The sequence below is a fragment of the Pelodiscus sinensis genome, chromosome 6 (genome assembly GCF_052426305.1).
Source record: "Pelodiscus sinensis isolate ZL-2025 chromosome 6, ASM5242630v1, whole genome shotgun sequence".
NCBI classification, from domain to species: domain Eukaryota; kingdom Metazoa; phylum Chordata; order Testudines; family Trionychidae; genus Pelodiscus; species Pelodiscus sinensis.
In genome coordinates, this window is record NC_143057.1 from 127,163,956 (window position 1) to 127,182,350 (window position 18,395).

At 52.8% G+C, this 18,395-nt stretch overlaps 1 protein-coding gene across 2 annotated transcripts in view; it reads right to left on the reverse strand.

Annotated features, from left to right (window-relative positions):
* Nucleotides 1-1,112: 1,112 nt before the first annotated feature.
* NOL6 (nucleolar protein 6) overlaps nt 1,113-18,395 on the reverse strand; it is a 59,771-nt gene continuing 42,488 nt past the window's right edge. For both annotated transcript variants that reach the window (XM_075932774.2, XM_075932773.2), the window contains exons 24-26: nt 14,991-15,191; nt 2,942-3,043; nt 1,113-1,600 (exon numbers count right to left, since the gene is read on the reverse strand). In XM_075932774.2, coding sequence (XP_075788889.2) covers nt 1,451-1,600; nt 2,942-3,043; nt 14,991-15,191 — 453 coding nt within the window. In that variant the 3' untranslated portion in view covers nt 1,113-1,450. The remainder of the gene's footprint in view (nt 1,601-2,941; nt 3,044-14,990; nt 15,192-18,395) is intronic.

Here is an 18,395-nt window from a genome sequence, read left to right on the forward strand (position 1 = left end):
TCTGAAAACTGACCATTTATTACTACCCTATGTTTCCTGACTTTTAACCACTTATCAATCCATGAAAGGACTTTCCCTGTTATCCCATAACAACTTACTTTACCCCTGCTCTAAGAGATGAGCAACCAGGTGACGATCCACTGCGAAGGGCCTTGAAAGTTAAAACTTAAAAGCATTAACTCTCCAACCTCTTTCCTTTGCTAATGGAACCCAGCGACGGCCTGTCAGCATCACCCCCAGTTTCCAAAATCACAGCAAAGGCACGAAACTGCTCTGCTTCTCAGATTTGACACGTGTTTCTCCCACTAAGTGTATTTGACATCACAGCTAAATTGCGCTAAAATGTCCTGGTGCAAACAGTGTTGGGGTGGGTGGGAGGGGAATGCTCTAACTAAAAGGTGTTTAGAGTCAATTTAACCCTTTGGAGGGGAGGGAGGGTGGCTTAACACCTGGCATGTATAGCTCCTTAACAATATTAACTTACCCAACACGTAAAAACCACGTGCATCTCAGGAGATGCCTTTCGACTTCTGAAAACAATGTCAGTAAGACAGGCACTGCCATGCTGGTCCATCTAACCCAGCATCCTCCCTCCATAAGTGGTCAGCACCAGTTGCTTCAGAGGAAGGTGCAAGACCTGTGGCAGTTGTGGGATATTTTGCCTTCATATGAAGTTTCATCCTGAGTTTTAGCAGATAAAGATTGGTTTGAGTCCTGAACCATTTCCTCCAGAATGCTTGTTGGCAGGAACTCTAGGGATACGGAGAATATTCAACGTTGCACATCCAATCCCTTTTTTAATCTTGCCAAGTTTCTGGCCTCAACATCCTGTGGCAGGGAGTTCCACAGTTCAATCACACAGTATGTGAAAATATTTATTTGTATCAGTTTTGAATATCTCCCCTTTTAATTCCATTGATTGTCCCTTTGTTCTGGCACTACAGGACAGGGAAAAGAGAGGTTCTTCTCTTGGCTATTTATTGCTTTACAGACTTTTCTCATGTCCCCTCTGCTTTTCATACTAGTACTCTGAATAATCTTGCTCTCTCTTTAAATGCACCCTATGGAGGAGGAGTGCTCTTACCAGAGATATGCTCGCGGAGACAAAAATAAAAGCAATTATTATAAATAACTTTATTATACTAGAAAACGCCCTTCCTGTTTTACATTCCAGCAGGTATTTGAGACATGATATAAACAGTCACTGTGATTAACAAATAGGAACACTCATGAACAATTCATCTCACCTTGAGATTATCTTAGAGCGGGTCTCTTATCTCTATTGAAAAAACCACCTCTTTCAAGAGGTGCCAGGTGGCTAGGATTGAGAGGTGTACAAGATAAACAGGATTCAAGATTCTGCTCAAGAATTTTCTTCCCCCAGAGAGATTTAGAGACAGAAAGGGTAACCGAGATGGTACAGGAGGCCTAAGGAGAGCTCCTGATGGATTTAGACTGTCCATTTCTCTGTGCGTGCCTCTACTGACCGCACCAGACCTTCTCCCAGGCTCGCAAAGTCTTCCAGGATGGCTTCCACATTGGGAACGGTGACTAGTTCCTCCCTTAGACTTGTCGTCATTCTTCCTTTCATGTTGGAGGCCTGTAACACACATGCATGGGTTGGGCTGACGCTGGCATTTTGTGCCCAGCAATGCTGCATTCTTCTCCGGATGCAACCCCTACTCACTCCCCCACTAGAGCCGCGAGCCCCGCATGACGGGGAAATGCCACCAGCGTCCAAGCTATCTGGTCCCACCCCAGCTCAGCCAATCCTGCCCCTCGCGCTCGCCCCAGGTTCACTTTTAAGAGCTCCCATTACGGTCAAGCGAGTTGCAAAATACACAGAGTAAGCCAGAGGGCTGCAAGAGCATCCCCTTCAGAGCACAGACAATCAAGCAACCCTTGAGGATACCCAGGGGGCAAGATCCAATCACAACTGCCCCTTACTCATGCTTGCTGGACACTGGGAAAAATGAATGATTGACGATCTTGGGAGGTGAGGATGCACTGGGGCAAAGTGTCTGAGCTGCCTTTGCTTTGAGCGGTTACCAGGGTTAAGCACCGGACCCTGCAAGCTGCTGTTAGCATGGAATTCCATGGACCTTCACAGAGCTATTCCCACGTGCAAAGCCAGGCGTGGGCGCGGGGAGCGGTTCGTTTCACCGCAACCACGCGGCTGGGTAGCGAGTGCCCCGGGCGCAGAGAGAGGAGCTACACATCATCCTACGGCGTGAGAGGGACGGCAGACCAGCCAGGGTTGCCGGCAGGACTGAGGGCACATTCATCACCAGTTTCTCTGCGTCTTTGAGGAGTTCCTCAGGCATGAATCACGCGCACGCCTGTGCGGCAGACCCAATCCCCCAGGGACTCTGCAAGCTACGCCCTGTTGCGGAATAGCTTTGCACTGAACAGCGTGGCACAAACCCACCGTGGGCTCTGGCATTCTCATGCCTGCCGTCCTGGACACATACTTAGTGTACAGACTGCCAGCGTGTCTGAAAAATCCAGCCCGGGGGTGTCATGCTGGGCACCCCAAACACAGGCTTCGTTTGAAAAAAAATCGGGCTCTTTGCCTCGGTTTCCCTACCTGTCAATAGAAACAGTGCTCGTCTACTCTCCAGGAGGGCAGTGGAGGAGGTCAGTGTAAGTGCTGGTCAAACAATATGTGTGGTAATGCATAGCGGATAGAGAACAGGACTGGAACTCAGGAGACCTGGGGTTGTGCTCCCAACTCTGCCACTGACTGGGTGGCCTTGGGCAAGTCACTTTGCCTCTCCGTGCCTCAGTTTCCCCAAGTGTCAGATGACATACTGACCACCTTTGTAAAGCATTTGGAGATCTGCTCTGTCGGACTAGGTGACACGAGGGTTGCTACAGCCCTTTCCAGGCTCCCTAGAACACTAGAACAAGAAACTAAAAGCAGAGGCTCAAAAACACTCACCTTGAAAGGCTGGGGCTTGAAGCTTGAGGGTTTCCACAAAACTCCGATCACCTCCCCGCCATGCAAGTCATAGAAGAACAAAGCCAGGTCTCCAAAGGCCTCCTGGAAGAGGATTTGAAAGGGAGTCACGTCAGGGGTGGCTTTCCAATGCCTGTCCCAAGGGAGACTAGCTCACAGTGAACGAGGAGCCAATGAGGGACTCCAACCCATCCCACAGCATCGCCTCGAAACGAAGACTCATCTCCCACTCACGGGGCTGGACACAGATGGAGCAGGTTACACATGACGTAGAGAGGCGCAGGCCACAGAGAGTCTGGTTCCCAGCATGCAGTGCTCCCCTTGATCGGCAGGAGGACCAAATTGCAGACCCCTGTGCAGTGACATGCACAGCCTGCCTTGCTACGAAGTTTCTGCCCCCAAGAGGCTAACTCCTCTCTCTGGGCGGCAGGTTGCTCTGGAAAGAGGGCCAAGGAAGCCGGCTCTCAGAGATTTGAGCACCAAAAATCACAAAGCTCCTCCCCCACGGCCGAGTGCCACGCAACTGCTCCAGGCGTGCTGCCCTGAAACGGAAACACCGGCACAAGGGACGAGTCTTCCCCGTAAAGCCACACCCGGGGTCGTGGTAACGGGACAGCTCAGTCTCCTGGCCAACGTTTGCCATTGCAACTGCAGGGGCTTGCTCCCACGGCTTGAATCGACACCGACCGGCCCCAGCCTCTCCTCCCCCAGGGGCCTGCCAGAAGGGAACGTTTGCTGCTGAAGATGAATAACCCACCCCCCAGGCTTGTAGGCCTTGTGCCCACATGACCCGGCTCCCAGTGCAGCAGGCCTGGGGGAGGGAGGAGGTTTGACGACCGAGCTAAGTAACCAACTTCACGCGTGGGTCTCCCGCAGGGGCGTCCAACCCGGTTAGGCATAAGATCACTTCTTGAATGCAAGTGCAATCCAGGATCTACCTCAGACCCAAACATCTGGCCCCGCCTCCTTCCCGCCCCTTCTCTGAGGCCCCGCCCCTGCTCACTCCGTCCTCCCTCCCTTTCACCAGGCAGGGGCAGAGAGCTGGTGGACAGGCTCTGGTCTTGGAGTGTGAGGGGGGGCTCTGAACTGCGCCTGGGGCAGGGCTTGGGGTGCAGGAGGGGGGTTCAGGCTCTGTCAGGGAGTCTGGGGTGCAGGAGGGGGGTCCTGACAGGGGCAGATGTTTGCAGCTGGCTCCAGCTGGGCGCTGCTTACATCAGGCAGCTCCTGGGTGGTGGTGCTATGGAGTAAGGCAGGCTCATCCCTGGTCCTGGCCCGCTCCCAAAAGCAGCCCACAAATTCCCTCCAACCCAAGTCCTGTTGTGCCCCCCCCCATCTGTTCTGTGAAGATAGGATACAGGGTGGGGGAGGGAGCACCCGCACATCAGTGCCCCTCCTCTCCCTTCCATGCCCTGCCTAGCAAGCAGGAGGCGGGGGGGGAGGAGGGAAGGAGGAAGGGCCAAGGCAAAGGGCAGGTGGAAGGGCAGCTGAAGTGCTGCACTTGATAGCAGCCTCCTGGCCAAGCCAGTCAGGATCCCCTGTCACAGACTCCAAGAGCTACCACTGCTCTGCCGGAACGTGCATCTGTCGACACTGGGAACAGGGCTCCGATCTCACAGCCAGGCAATGCTCGGGGAGGAACGTACTAGGACTGTACTTCTGGGAGCAGCTGCCAGGAACAGACGCCAAGGCCCAAAAGCGCCACTCTTGTCAGGGTGTCTGACCTCCCACATGACCGGAGCCAGGGACCCGCCCCACAACAAACTCCCCCCAGCGCCGACTGCTCCGAAAAACACCCAGTGGCAACGTTAAAATGGTCAGCGACGGAGAATCACCAGCAGCCCCGGTAAATCGGTCCGGTTGTTAACTGTGCTCCGAGTTATTCAGCGTCCAGCCAGGGATCACGTCCTTCTAGCCCTGCAGACGAAAGTCCACCACTTCTCCACCGCTCCAACCTGGACAGCGGCGATCCAAGCTTCCTGCCCTACCCTGCTAAGGTGGCCTGTCAGGGGGCAAGGAGCCGGCGAGGGTACAACGTAAGTCCGCGCCATCTCTGGTCACCTCTCTACTGAGACAGCCAACAGCGGGGGCATTTGCACGGTGGGCACTCGCTATAAACTATCCTAAGGGCTCCGCTTCCTCGCTGCTTCTGCTGATCTGATACTCCCACGCACACCGCAGTAGAAGCGGGCCCTAAGACGAGCTCCGCCGGCCGTCTCCAAACGGAGCTTGTCTGTGCAGGGGTGGGCGCAGCAGAGAGGAACGCGCCACAGTGGGAGGAGGTGCCGAACCAAGCTGCCGTCGCTGGCACTGGGGTTGAGTGAGTGGGGGCCCAGTGGCGTCTTTAAAAGGCAAGAGAAGATCAACAGGGAGCGGCAGAGCCACTGGGGCCTGGAAGGCGGGGCTGTATATCAGAACGTGAAGTGGGGGGGGGATTCGAAGAGGAGGGGGGCGTGCTTGGCTTAATGGGATAGAAGTGGACTGATATCCGCCAGCTCATCCCTTTGATGGCGGTTTCATTCAGGCGAGGCCAGTCAAGGGACATCTTGCCAAACAACCTTAATTAAAACAAAACAAAAAAAAGCTACACACCCCCACACCCACACCAACAGTGTCCCCCTCCACCCCCCCCCAACAAAATTGACCACCCACACCTTACTAGACCTGGGCAAAACTAGAGTGGTCAGAGGCGGTGTTCCCTGAAAGCTGGGCGCCTGGCCAGAAGAAATTCAAAAGCCACCCAGCTGATTTGCAGGGCACCCACCACTAGGTTTGGTGTTTCCACTGGTGGTGCACATTTGCACAGGCCTCGGTGCACGTACAATTATTCTGCACATTGACAGAAAAAAAACCCACAAGTGGACAGAAAAAATTAGTGGGAACATTGGCACTGACCCACCTCTGACCAAATTCCTCTTGGATGAAAGACTAACACCAGGGAAGGGAAACAAGCCTGTGACAGGAACACATTTAAGTATACATTGTGGAGGGAGTGGAGGGTCTGTGTATCCCTCTCTCTAAGGAAAGCCACCCCTCATAAAAAGGAACCCTGTGTCTGACAACCCAGAAAAAGCCCTAGTGAGTCTAAGGTTCAGTTTTCCAAAGTGACACCCAGCTGACCCTGCGCAGGGCTCACGGGAGCTACATGGGCACGTCCAGCCGGACGACAGTCATTAGCCTTCCCAGGATACGGCACTGAGACGGATCATTTCCCAATAAAGTTATTGCTCTTCATTTATTTACACAAAGAGCGTCTTTCATCTGGGTGACCAAGGCCAGCACAGTTAGTAAAGGGACGATCACTGAATCATAAATGATTAAGTAGGAAGAGACCTCAGGAGGTCACCGAGTCCAACTCCCCCTCTCCCCCCCCAAAGCCAGGCCAGCCCCAACTAAGTCATCCCAGCCAGGGATGACTTCACTTAGTGGGGATTGGTCCTGCTTTGGGCAGGGGCTGGACTTGATGACCCCCCGAGGTCTCTTCCAGCCCTAGAATTCTATGGAGATTCCATCCCCTCCCTAGGGAGCCCATCCCAGTGCTTCCCACCCGCCTAGGGAAATAGTTTTTCCTAATCTCCAACCTAGACCTCCCCAACTTAAGCCCATTGCTCCTTGTTCTGCCATCCGCCACCACTGAGAACAGCCTCTCTCCATCCTCTTGGGAACCCCCCTTCAGGAAGTTGAAGGCTGCTCTCAAATCCCCCCTCACTCTACGCTTCCGCAGCCTAAATAAGTCCAGTTCCCTTAGCCTCTCCTCATAGGTCATGCTCCCCAGCCCCTCATCATTCTGGTTGCCTTCCACTGGAGTCTCTAATTTGTCCCGATCTCTTCTGTGATGGGGGGGCACGCACCCAAACCTGGATACAATACAACAGATGTGGCCTCACTAGCACCAAACAGAAGAGAATGATCACGTCCCTCGACACCCAGTCAAAACCGCTACGGAAGAGCAAATCGCAGAACCTCTGTTCCTCCCGCCACATGAAATCAGAGAACACAAGGGCGGGAATTCAGAAACGTTCCGCTACCTGCAAATCGCAGCCTCGAACGTCTACGTTATTCGCAGCCCCTGTGCTCGTTGCAGGGTACGTGTCCCTAGACTGAAAGCAAAGAGGGTCGGCGTCCCAGGCTGCCTAACCAAGTGCTCCAATTCTGGGCTTGCAAAGCCAGAAGATACAAAAACAGCTGGGCTTGTTCTTGGGGGAGAGCTGTCCACGAAGAGCTCTCCGTGAAATCGTTTTAGGCAACCAAAAATTACAAGAACCTAAAATGTTGGGCTTCCGCCACCTGGGAGCCTCTGATCTCAGGAATGTGGGAGCAGCCGGACTTGTGCCGAAGGCAGGGGGTGGACTGTCGGGAGGGATAAGGGGCATGAAGGCTGGTTTAAACTGTGTGACCTTGCTTTACATCTGCACCCCTCCCCTCGCTCTCACTTCCCTGCTGCAGCCCTCACTCACTGCACCATGACTGGCTTCAGGCGGGGAGTTCCCTGCAACTGGGACCGTCTCTCATTGTGTCTTTGGAAAGGGCCCAGCAGTCCACACTCCTACAGCACAAATACACACACTCATTAAGGTTCATCCGGTGCTGTGAGCATGCTAAGTGTGCTCGTTAACAACCTGCCTATAAATCCTAATTAAAATTAACTGCAGCTCTGTGCTTGCAATTCTTCCTCAAAGCGACCACACTTGGGCGAGGTCTACACTGGCGCGATCTTGCACCAGAGCTATGCAAATGCGGCTAAGTGTGGAATATCGCCAAGCCTCATTTGCATATATAATGAGTCGCCATTTTGCGGAAGAGGCTCTTGTGCAAGGAGCTGTCTACACGGCCCCTTCTTGTGCAAGAAAAACCCTCTTGTGCAATGCCCTTATTCCCAAAAATAATCAGCGTAGCAGCATTGCACAAGAGGGTTTTTCTTGCACAAGGGGCAGTGTCGACAGCTCCTTCTTGCGCTAGAGCCTCTTCCACAAAAATGGTGGCTCATTATATATGCAAATGAGGCTCAGCGATATTCCACGCTTAGCCTCATTTGCATAGTTCTGGTGCAAGATTGCGCCAGTGTAGACATAGCCTTGCTGTTTGCACTTTGCGGGCCTGGCTTGGATAGTCACGGTATCGACTGGCACGAGGAGGCTCGGGAGCATATCTGGCCCTTGTTTTCGCAGGGTCAGTGAAAGGAGCGAACTGACAACGTGTAGGCAGCCAAGTAGGGACTGCTTCGCGGCATTCGAAAGGGGAAAACATACCCCAGCTGGAATTTGTCCACCCGGATCAAAAGTCACCTGGAACTGTGAAAAAGGACATTTTTGTGCATCACACTAAAAACCGACGGGCAGGCCTGCTAACATTCTGCATGTGCCGAGTGCAGAAGGAAACCAGCCACGTTCTTTGGCCTGCACTGAATAAACAGGCTGCCAAATGAACCAGCAAATCCCACAAGATAGAAACGGACAAGTCTCATTGGTTCATCTCCCTGACACCTGAAAGATTGTTCCCACTAATGCCATTTACTGATGCTCTGAATGTCCACGACTGAATTTTCACCCCTTCCTTTGGAAGGATGCTCCACCGAATCTCCAGGGATACAGACCGCATTCTGCAATTTCTAGGAGCGTGTTGCAAAACAGTGGAAAATAAACACCACAAAAAGTGACTAATAATTATCCTCTTAGCTGGGGTTAGTCTCAGAGAACGTGGGAGACAAACTGTTCCAATACATGCATCAGTGTGTATGCGCCCTGGCACATCTGCCCGTATCCTACAAGTCACATATTTGTTTAGTAACATGACAACAGAGAATTTCCTAAAGCCACTTGCCAGATTCTGCTGTCAGAGAGGCCTTTGTTCAGAACAGGAACATCTCCTTTCTTCTAGAGGGATGGTCCACAGACTCCACCATATGCAGGACAAAAGCGCCCTTCATCCACAGAAATCTATTTTTTTCCTCCTCTCCCAATGAACTAAGTAGGTGTTTGCCCGCCCTTTCTTAAAGGCGGAAATAACAGTTGTTCTGCAGTGGTAAATGTTTGTATTAAAATGGATGAAGTTAATGGTGTTCAATAACCATTAGTGAATCCTTAGAGAATTCAAGGCATGGAAGCATCTCAAATCTAGAAGGGTCTTCCAAGGGCTGGCTACTCCCTTCCTGTCCCGACAGGGATGGTTCTGCCTCTCGACAAACTGCTACAAAAGACAACCCACTGTATGAGATCTGCCCACCGGAAGACAAGAAGATTTCAGTATGATAAAATAAGTTCTTTTTCCTCCTTGCACAGAAGATCCATCGACCCCTTACAGCGAGGCGGCTGTTCAGTAGCAGTCTGCAGCCAGGGAGGGTATGAAACTTTATGCAGCTGAGTAAATAGATTCAACCCGTAGAACCACAAATATGCAGAAACCTTTGCTCAAATGTTGCCTCCGAGAAGCTTGTAAATTTCTGCACATTACGAGGCGAGTCCACAAGATCTTCCAGTTTGGGAGCCAGCCTCTGGAAGAGCGCTGAGTTTCTGGCCTTGAAAACTTCGGTTTTTGCATCATTTTGCTCACCTGGACATCAGTGGCTGGAACAAAACAATGACCTTTCACCAATGGATACAATAAAACGAAGGGAGTCCGTGATTTTGTGAACTCTCTTGTATCTTTGAGGCAGCTCTCCAACTCTTTCCTGACCTCCAGGGTATGCCGAAGTTTTGCAGTAGGATGGGGACAGGAAGATGGGACTCTTGCCCTCTGGAATACTGACTCTTGCCCTCTGGAATACTTGGACATGGAAGCTGCATTGCTTCTTGAAAAACTTTCTCCTGGTGGCAGATGTAGCACCATGGTTCTCCGGACGAGACTGAAACTCCTCTTGGGGAAGTGAGAGCAATGACTAAAACCACTTTTGAGGAAATAAGGACATTTCTGACAGAGGTTCAAAAGGTTCTCAGTTAAGATATTAAGCACTATGGGAGAACCCTGCAAATTGGGGGTATGGTTGACAAGAGACACTGCTCTAAAAAAATCTGGGTGGGGCACAATCCTGTGTTTCCCTGTGGTCTGGAGATACTGAAGTTGCAGCCACTTGAAATGTTAATGTTTGAGGGTTAAGACCTTCATGCAGGAATTCCAAACATGTTCCCACCTTAGCCTGGACAGGATCTTTCTGCAAATCTTTACACTGGGTCTCAATTCTAGACCAAATCTTTATAGAATACTAGAACTGAAAGGGATCTCGATAGATCACCGAGTTCAGTCCCCTGCCCTCATGACAGGACCAAACTCTCTAGATAATCCCTGACAGATATGTCTAATATGCACTTAAATATCTCCAGTGATGGAGAGTCCACATCCTCCCTAGGCAATTTATTTATTCCAGTGTTTAACCACCCTGGCAGTTAGGAAGTTTTTCCTAATGTCCAACCTAAACCTCCCTTGTTGCAATTTAAGCCCATTGCTTCTTGTCCTGTCAAACACCAAGAACAATTTTAATTCCTTCGCATTACACCATTTTAGATACTTGAAACCTGCTACCATGTCCCCTCTCAGTCTTCTTTTCTAAACTAAACAAGCCCAATTCTTTCAGCCTTGCCTCACAGCTCATGTTTGCTAGACCTTTAATCTTTTTTGTTGCTCTTCTATGGACCCTCTCCAATTTCTCCACATCTTTCTTGAAACGTGGTGCCCAGAACTGGACACAATACTTCAAGTGAGGCCTAACCAGCGCAGAGCAGAGTGGAAGAATGACTTCTCGTGTCTTGCTCACAAAACTCCTCTTAATGCCGCCCAGAATCACGTTTGCTTTTTTTGCAACAGCATCACACTGTTGACTCCTGTTTAACTAGTGGTCTACTATGACCCCCTAGAAGGCCTGTGTGAGAGAAATCGATTGTTCCTTTCTAAGTGGAGTATTTGTCCTTATTAAACTTCATCCTATTTATCTCAGATCATTTCCCTAGTTTCTCCAGATCATTTTGACCCTATCCTCCAAAGCACTTGCAATCCCTCCCAGCTTGGAATCATCTGCAAACTTACTAGGTGTACTCTCTATGCCATCATCTAAATCGTTGAAGAAGATATTGAACAGAACCAGCCCCAAAACAGACCCCTGCAGAACCCCACTTGTTATGCCCTTCTAGCATGACTGTGAACTGTTAATAACTACTCTGAGAACAGTTATCCAGACCGTAATGCACCCAGCTTATAGTATCCCCATCTAGGTTGTACAGTATTTCCCTAGTTTATTGATAAGAAGGTCATGTGAGACCATGCCAAACGCCTTACTAAAGTCTAGCTATACCACATCCACCGCTTCTCCCTTATCCACAAGACTTGCTATCCGATCAAAGGAAGCTATCAGATTGATTTGACAAGATTTGTTCTTTACAAATCCATGCTGGCTGTTACCAATCATCTTATTTTCTTCCAGATGTTTGCAGACAGGTTCTTTAATTTATTGCTCCATTATCTTTCCTGGCACAGAAGAAGTTAAACTGACCGGTCTGTAGTTTCCTGGGTTGTTCTTATTTCACTTTTTATAGATGGGCACTAGATTTGCCCTTTTCCAGTCTTCTGGAATCTCCCCTGACTTCCATGATTTTTCAAAGATGGTAGCTAAAGGCTCAGATTACTCAAGGAGCTGATGGAGGAGGTTTCTGGGATACATTTCATCAGGCCCTGGTGACTTGCAGACAACTAACTTTTCTAAGAAATCTTCAACTTGTTCTCTTTTTATTTTAACTTCTAAACCTACCCCATTTCCACCAGCATTCACTATGTTAGGCATCCCGTCACCAACCATCTCCTTGGCAAAAACCGAAACAAAGATCTTTTTGTTAGTTGTTTAAAAAAGCCTCATCCCCCTCTTCTGCCTGCACAGGTGGTCTGGAGTAGACACCTAGCATGACATCACCCTTGTTTTTTACCCCTTTCAACCTAACCCTGAGACTCATCAAGTCTGTCTCCTGTGTCCATCTTCACCTGAGTCCAAGTGTGTGCATTCTTAATATATAAGGCAACACCTCCTCCCTTTCCTCCCCCCCACCCCTGGTCTATCGTGTATATTTTCCCAGCAGGTCTCTGCGATACCAACTGTGTCACAGTTTGTTTATGTATTAGCACTTCTGATGCCCTATTTGTTTAGTTTTTCCTAGAAACTGAACATGCCCATTCGGGCCTCTGAATAGCCGCCTTTGTTTTAGCAGGAGCCTCACAAATACCAAGCAAGTAGATTCAACTTCCCTGGTCTGGAATGAAGGATTGGTCCTCGGCACAGAAGATCCCATGAGCTTGGGGGAAACAAAGGGCGTTCTGCCCACTGAACCAAACCTGAAACCCAGGCTTGCCAAGTACTCCGCTGTCTTCTCAGTCTCCTTTGAACTGCACCGGGGGAACACTGCCAATAGTGGGAAGGACAGCAGCCGCCAGCCCCTTCAGCCATGAAACAAGCATATCCAGGGCTACCATCTGGGGCAGAAAGAGGGAATCTCAGCATTGAATCCGGAAGGAAAAGGGTGACCCTAGGGCTCGGAGCATACAGTTGAAGACCTCTGAGCACAGACCCTGCTTCTTTGGCTCTATCCTCAGTCTGCTCAGCCAGTCTGCCTCAGGTGCCGAGAGCTCGCACGGTGCAGACGGTTTCCTGCCCATGAACGTGGCAAGGTGGCCTCTCGTAACGTGGTGGTGGAGCTGGTACCTCCTTGTTTCGCGCCATAAGTGCCTGTCATTAGAACAGCCTTGTCGCTCCACTCTGCGGCTAGGGCGATGGAGGAGCGCGAATTGCTCTGAGCTCAAGCCAGTTAATGCTGTGTCAGAGCAATTGTGGATAACTCTGCCCTTGTGGATAAATATCTAACATTTCCAGAGAACCATGTATCACTCTCATGTAATTTTGTGATCGAGAGAGATCTTGTCCTTTCCTTTTTTTTTTTTTTTTAAATCTATCTATCTAGATCTTTGTATTAAGCCTTCTTATAGAATCCCTTGTATTAAGAGAAACCTTGTATGGAGTCTTTTCCATAGAAACTTCGTATTAAGCCCTTTATGCTATAGGCCTTAGGAATAGGAAAATGTCATTTTCTAGGAGTAGAATAGCTCTCTCCCCTTTCCTTGATTGTCCTGTTGAAACGACTGAGGTGTGAATGGAGAAGGCTGAAAGGGGAGCACCTCCAGCGGCAGTTGCAAGGGTAGAGAGGGACTGGGAGCCAGATCCAAAGACAATAAGACTTGTGAAGTGAGCTCATTGAAAAGAAGATTGGACAGACACACCTTGGGAGTCAAGCAGCAAGAGCCTGAAGGACCCTCTTTGAAGCAGCATTAAAAAAGGCATCATAAGTATCTCACTGCCTATAGAGGTGACGACTAACTGGCTGCATGAGAAGGATCAATACGAGGATCTTGCAGGGGGACCCCGGGTTTCGTCTTGTCAACATGGCAGCATCGATCCAGATCAGCAGAAGCCCGGCTCCACATAGTTAGTGTGTGTGTGTGTGTGTGTATCCTATGCTTATGATAAAGTATGGAGAGAGAGAGAGAGAGAGAGAGAGAGAGAGAGAGAGAGAGAGAGAGAGAGAGAGAGAGAGAGAGAGAGAGAGAGAGTGTGTGTGTGTGTGTGTGTGTGTGTGTGTGTGTGTGTGTGTGTGTGTGTGTGTGTGTGTGTGTGTAATGTATCCTAAGCTTATGATAAAGTATGGATTGATCTAGCTATGCTCAGTAAATGCAGCAGGTTTCCTTATCCCCCTGGGAAAGATCCCGTGTGCTTCTTTAAGCACAGCACCCTTTCTTTGCCACTGGCATCGACTGGAGAGAACTGGGGTTCCAGCTGCATAACTGAGGGGCCCTATGAGTCTCGTTTTCCAGCACCACGATAGGGATGTCCCCGAAGAGCCTGCCCCCTAGATACTCTGCATGTACCAGCACCTCTGACTTTTGGGACGGAATCATTTAAGTAAAAAGTCCGTGCCAGGCCCAGGAGGAGGAAACCATCGCTGCCCGGAGGGGTGCAGAAGAGGCTTCGAAGTTCCACCTTAAGCAGGGGCCCATCTTCCCATCCGTCTGGTCTTTGAGGAGGGAGTCACCCTTGGCCAGGATCACCAGGTCTTTCCCTGGGGATGGGTCTATGAACATTACTGTCTCTCTTGGCCTGTCCATACTGCCAGGAATCTGTTACTAGCACACCCGCTTGTCGCATTCTACGCCAGATCTTCCAGGCCATGCTGGGAACCGCTCGCAGACTCTGCCCAAACCAGAGCCCTCCTGGACCCGCAGCTGGCGGGACAGGGCTGCAGGCCTGCAAAGCATCCGCTGCCCGGATTTGACATGGCTCCCCGGTGACTGCCACGTGCCTGCCTGGCAGCTTGCACAGCAGGGGATGATCAGGCCTTTGCCCGCGGGATCTAGTGCAACATGGTGCACTGCCGAGCTCTGTGTATCCCCAAGCAGGTTTCCCTCGCTAGCATGCCTGAACCCAGCCCTGGAGAGCCCCCACTCCACACGCGATCCAGGACTTGCGTTCCCACGTTCAGTCCTTAGCTTCCCCGCTGAGACTCCAAGGGGCCAATTGCTGCAGCAGCTTCTGCGCTGAGCACACCGGCAGCGTCCCACTCACGTCACACAGGCAACCCTGTGGCCCCGCCTGGGGGGGGGGGGCACTTCTCCCATGACCAGTCCTGAGAGCCACTTAGCACCTCCCCCCGCCCCCCCATCCCCCATGTCCTCCTCCTTTCTCGGGTGCTGGCAGAGTGCTCTCTGCAGTGACCAACTGAACCAGCATCCGCCAGGGAGAGGTCAGGGGGCTAGAAACAGGAAATTAACTGCACCGGAAAGACACCATTGGGCCGACGCACTGGGATTGCCAGGTCCCTATTCAGGGCTCCAGGTGCTATCGGCCACGGCAAATTCTTTCATGGGCTTACAGCCCCACTCCCGTGGAACAGGGATTCACACGCTACGTGCAGACGGCGGAAAGGCACCAATATCCAGTCCCTCCGCACACAAGAGACCCACCCAGAGCAACCGAGCGCGCACAGAGCCTGGGGCTCACAGCCACCCTTACCCTCAGCTCCCGGAGGTAGCACTGCACTGGATCGTACCCCACCACTGGGAAAAGGAGGGTCTGGACTGGAGCGTCGCTCTTCAGCATCCCCCGGCTGAACGACTTCACCGGCCGGTCCACGCCCTCCAGGTGCCTGGGGATCTGCTTGGCGTTCAGGTGGATGAGGATGTCGTAGAAATCCAGAGGTGGGCGGAAGATCATCTGTGGGAGGGAGGAAAGGGAGATGGGTAACGCTGCTGGCAATCGGTAAAGTACAGTGCAGGTATCCGGGAGGAGGAAACCATCCGCTGCATCATTAACTCTGTGACACCCCTTCTGGGCAGGCAGCTGTTTCAGTGCCTTTGCTGAAAGAGCTTTATGATCAACACACATGGCTAGCGCAGGGGACGGGGAGTGTCCTCTAGGGACCGGACTAGAGAGGAGTCATGAGCTCGCGGTCCTTCTGTGAGACCATGGACCAGTCGCTGAGGGTACGTCTACACAGCAAAGAACCCGCCAGCTGATTCAGGATTGGGCAGCTCAGGCTGCAGGGCCGCTTCACAGCTCTCTCGACTTCTGGCTTCCGGGACCTTCCCCCCCTCGCTTCGCCCTACAGCCCAGCCTCCTGCCCGGGCCCTGAATACAGCAATACAGCAGCGGGAGCGTGAGGTGGCTGGCGTGGGCCAGCGGCGGGCGTCTCATGGGTATGCAGACACCCCCTTCATCGCCCCTCGCCTCGGCTGACAGCATCTACCCCAAGCCTTTCAACAGCTTCTGAACGGACAATCCTAAGAGCACTGCAGTATGGTTACCCCGGGGGGACAGGGGTTCACAAAGCAGCCCACCCCGAAGGGTGCGGCGGGGGCTGGGGAAATCCTCCAGCGGAGCCAAGCACCATGCGGACACGCCAACGGAAGGGTTTAAACGCAGCGTCTCACGCAGCGTGGGACAGTAAGACGGGTCTGTCTCTCTGTGGGACAGCTGCTGCCCCACTTGCCCAGGGCACATCTGGGAGAGACACGCCACATTTAAGGGAGGGGGAACGGAAAAGGGGCTAGAGGACGGGCCAGCGAGCCACGGGAAAAGCCCAGCCTCCGAAACGCACTCCTTTCCACTGGCTCGCGTGCTCTGGCTTCCCCTCTGGAAAGGGAACGAGAGGTTTGTGCCAAGTTCAGATCGAGGGAGCAGGAGGCGAATAAAAACAGGGGATGAAAACACACTGCCTAGCTGCAGAGGACAAGCTGAACTCGCGCGCCCACACGCAGCTTGAGACGAGCCAGGTGTACACTGGCCACCTCGGACGATCCGGGCAAGGGACAGGGCAGCTGCTTTCCACACCATTCGGGGGTCCCCAGCCTGCTGAGAGATCTAGCCTCTGTGTGCTGAGCAGGTGGCGGGGAGGGGGCCAGCTGGACTCTGCGTCTCGCCCCCCCAGGCCCACGGAAGCTGGGAGGAATACACATCAGCAATACCACCAGCTCAGAGGGGAGGCACAAGGGAGCCCTAGAGCCTCAGGCAGCCCTGGCCAGAAGATCCGAGAGCGACCTAGGAACCAAGCACCTCCTCTCCCATCCGAAGAACGGCCAGACTGGGCCAGACCAAAGGTCCATCCAGCCCGGTGTCCTGTCTGTCGGCAGCAGCCAATACCAGGTGCCCCAGAGGGAATGGGCAGAACAGGGCATCACCAAGCGATCCCACCCCTGTCATCTATTCCCAGCTTCTAGCAATCAGAGGCTACAGGCCTTCAAAACATCCTCTGGCGAGGAGTTCCACAGGTTGACTGTGCACTGCGTGAAGAAATACTGCCTTTTGTTTGTTTTAAACCTGCTACCTATTCATTTCATTGGGTGACCCCTAGTTCTTATGTGATGGGAACAAGTAAATAACTTTTCCTTATCTGGGGGAGGGGGAAGGAGGCGCCTTCCTTCACGTGTGTGTGATGAGTGTAAGGCCCGGCAGAGAGAAAACTGATTGGGAGAAGGACCAGATGCCAGGGACTCTCAGTTAGGAGGCACCTAAGGGTCACAGAGCTCGAGGGTGACATTGACTAGGGAGACAAAGAGGACGTGAGGTACAGTGGACTGTCAGCATCAACATGCTCCCTGCAGAGGGAGCTGAATGGCATCTTTAGGGCTCTATGACCTCCAGAGACAGCTCCCACCCCTAGAGCCCCCAAGCCCCTCAGCCTCTGCGCCCGGGCCCGTGAGGGTCCCACCTCAGGCTTTCCTGCCGCCCCAGCGGGGCCCTCGCAGGGCAGCTGCGGCTCCCGCCCCGCACAGGAGGGGGCGGGTTTATTATTAACAGAGCGGAGCCACGCCAGACAGATAAATATTTGGACAGAGGGGGCGTGGGGATTTGGCCACAGCAGCGTTAAAATGGAAAAAGCAGCTCATCAGCGGCGCCACCAAGCATGGACCCACCGACCAGGAACGCAGGAGCTGGGGGGACGCCACCCGGGCTACATGTGGCCGGGGGGGCTCAGAGGCTGCTCGGCAGCCAGGCTGTGTCGCACAGCCGGTAACTCTTCACGGCCTTGTGGCCTACCCTGCGGGGCCAGGCCAAAGGGGCCTCAGCTGCCTCCAGAGACAGGCTGCCGCAGCGCGGCCCCCGAGTTCCTTTCGCACGGGGAGGCCTCTGGCCGCCCTGCCTGTCAGGAGGCGGCAGCAGACAAAGCGCTTGGCGGGTGGCTCTGGAGAACAGGGCCCTGGCATGACGTGGCTTCTGCAGGAGAGGAGCTGCAAGGGGAAGGAGATTTGTGTTCCCTGCCGCCTCCCGGAGGAGCCCAAACAGCAAGGATGCTCCTGGAGAAAGGCAGGGTCCTGCTGCCCCCACAGCCCACGGCAGAGAGCTCTGGGGCATGGGCAGAAGAGGGTGGCACTCAGCCCCACGGACCAGTCTGAACTGCAGCCCCAAGCATCTCAACAACATGGCAGAGGCCGGGGAGCCGCAAGGCCTGGGCTGGGAAGCTGCTCCCTACTCCGCATTCAGGCCCCCTCTGGCTCAGCGGAGGAGGGCGCCATCCACAGCTGCTCTGGAAACCTCCGATCTCCTGTTACCACGTCAAAGGTCACAGTGCAGGCTTCTCCCGCGCCGCCCTGCTAATGTGTCTGGAGGCGCCACCTCTAAGACGGGAGAGCTCCAATTCTGTGGCCCATTCGATCCTCAGCCTCCTGCCAAAACTAAGGCCAAGCCCCTGGACCGGAGCACTGCAATGTTAACACCCAACCACGGGGAGCTTCGTCCAGCCGGCTAGCTCCTCCACAAGCCACAGCTTTGCTTCTCGCTGCTGTAGCCTTCCGCACACGGCTCAAGTTTTGGCCCGAGAGGCTTACCAACCACAAAAGTTCACGTTCAGGTCCTGCCGGCCAATGCCCAAAGGAAAGGACCCCAATTAAGGCCAGGCTACCCCAGTTTAACGCCCCTGTA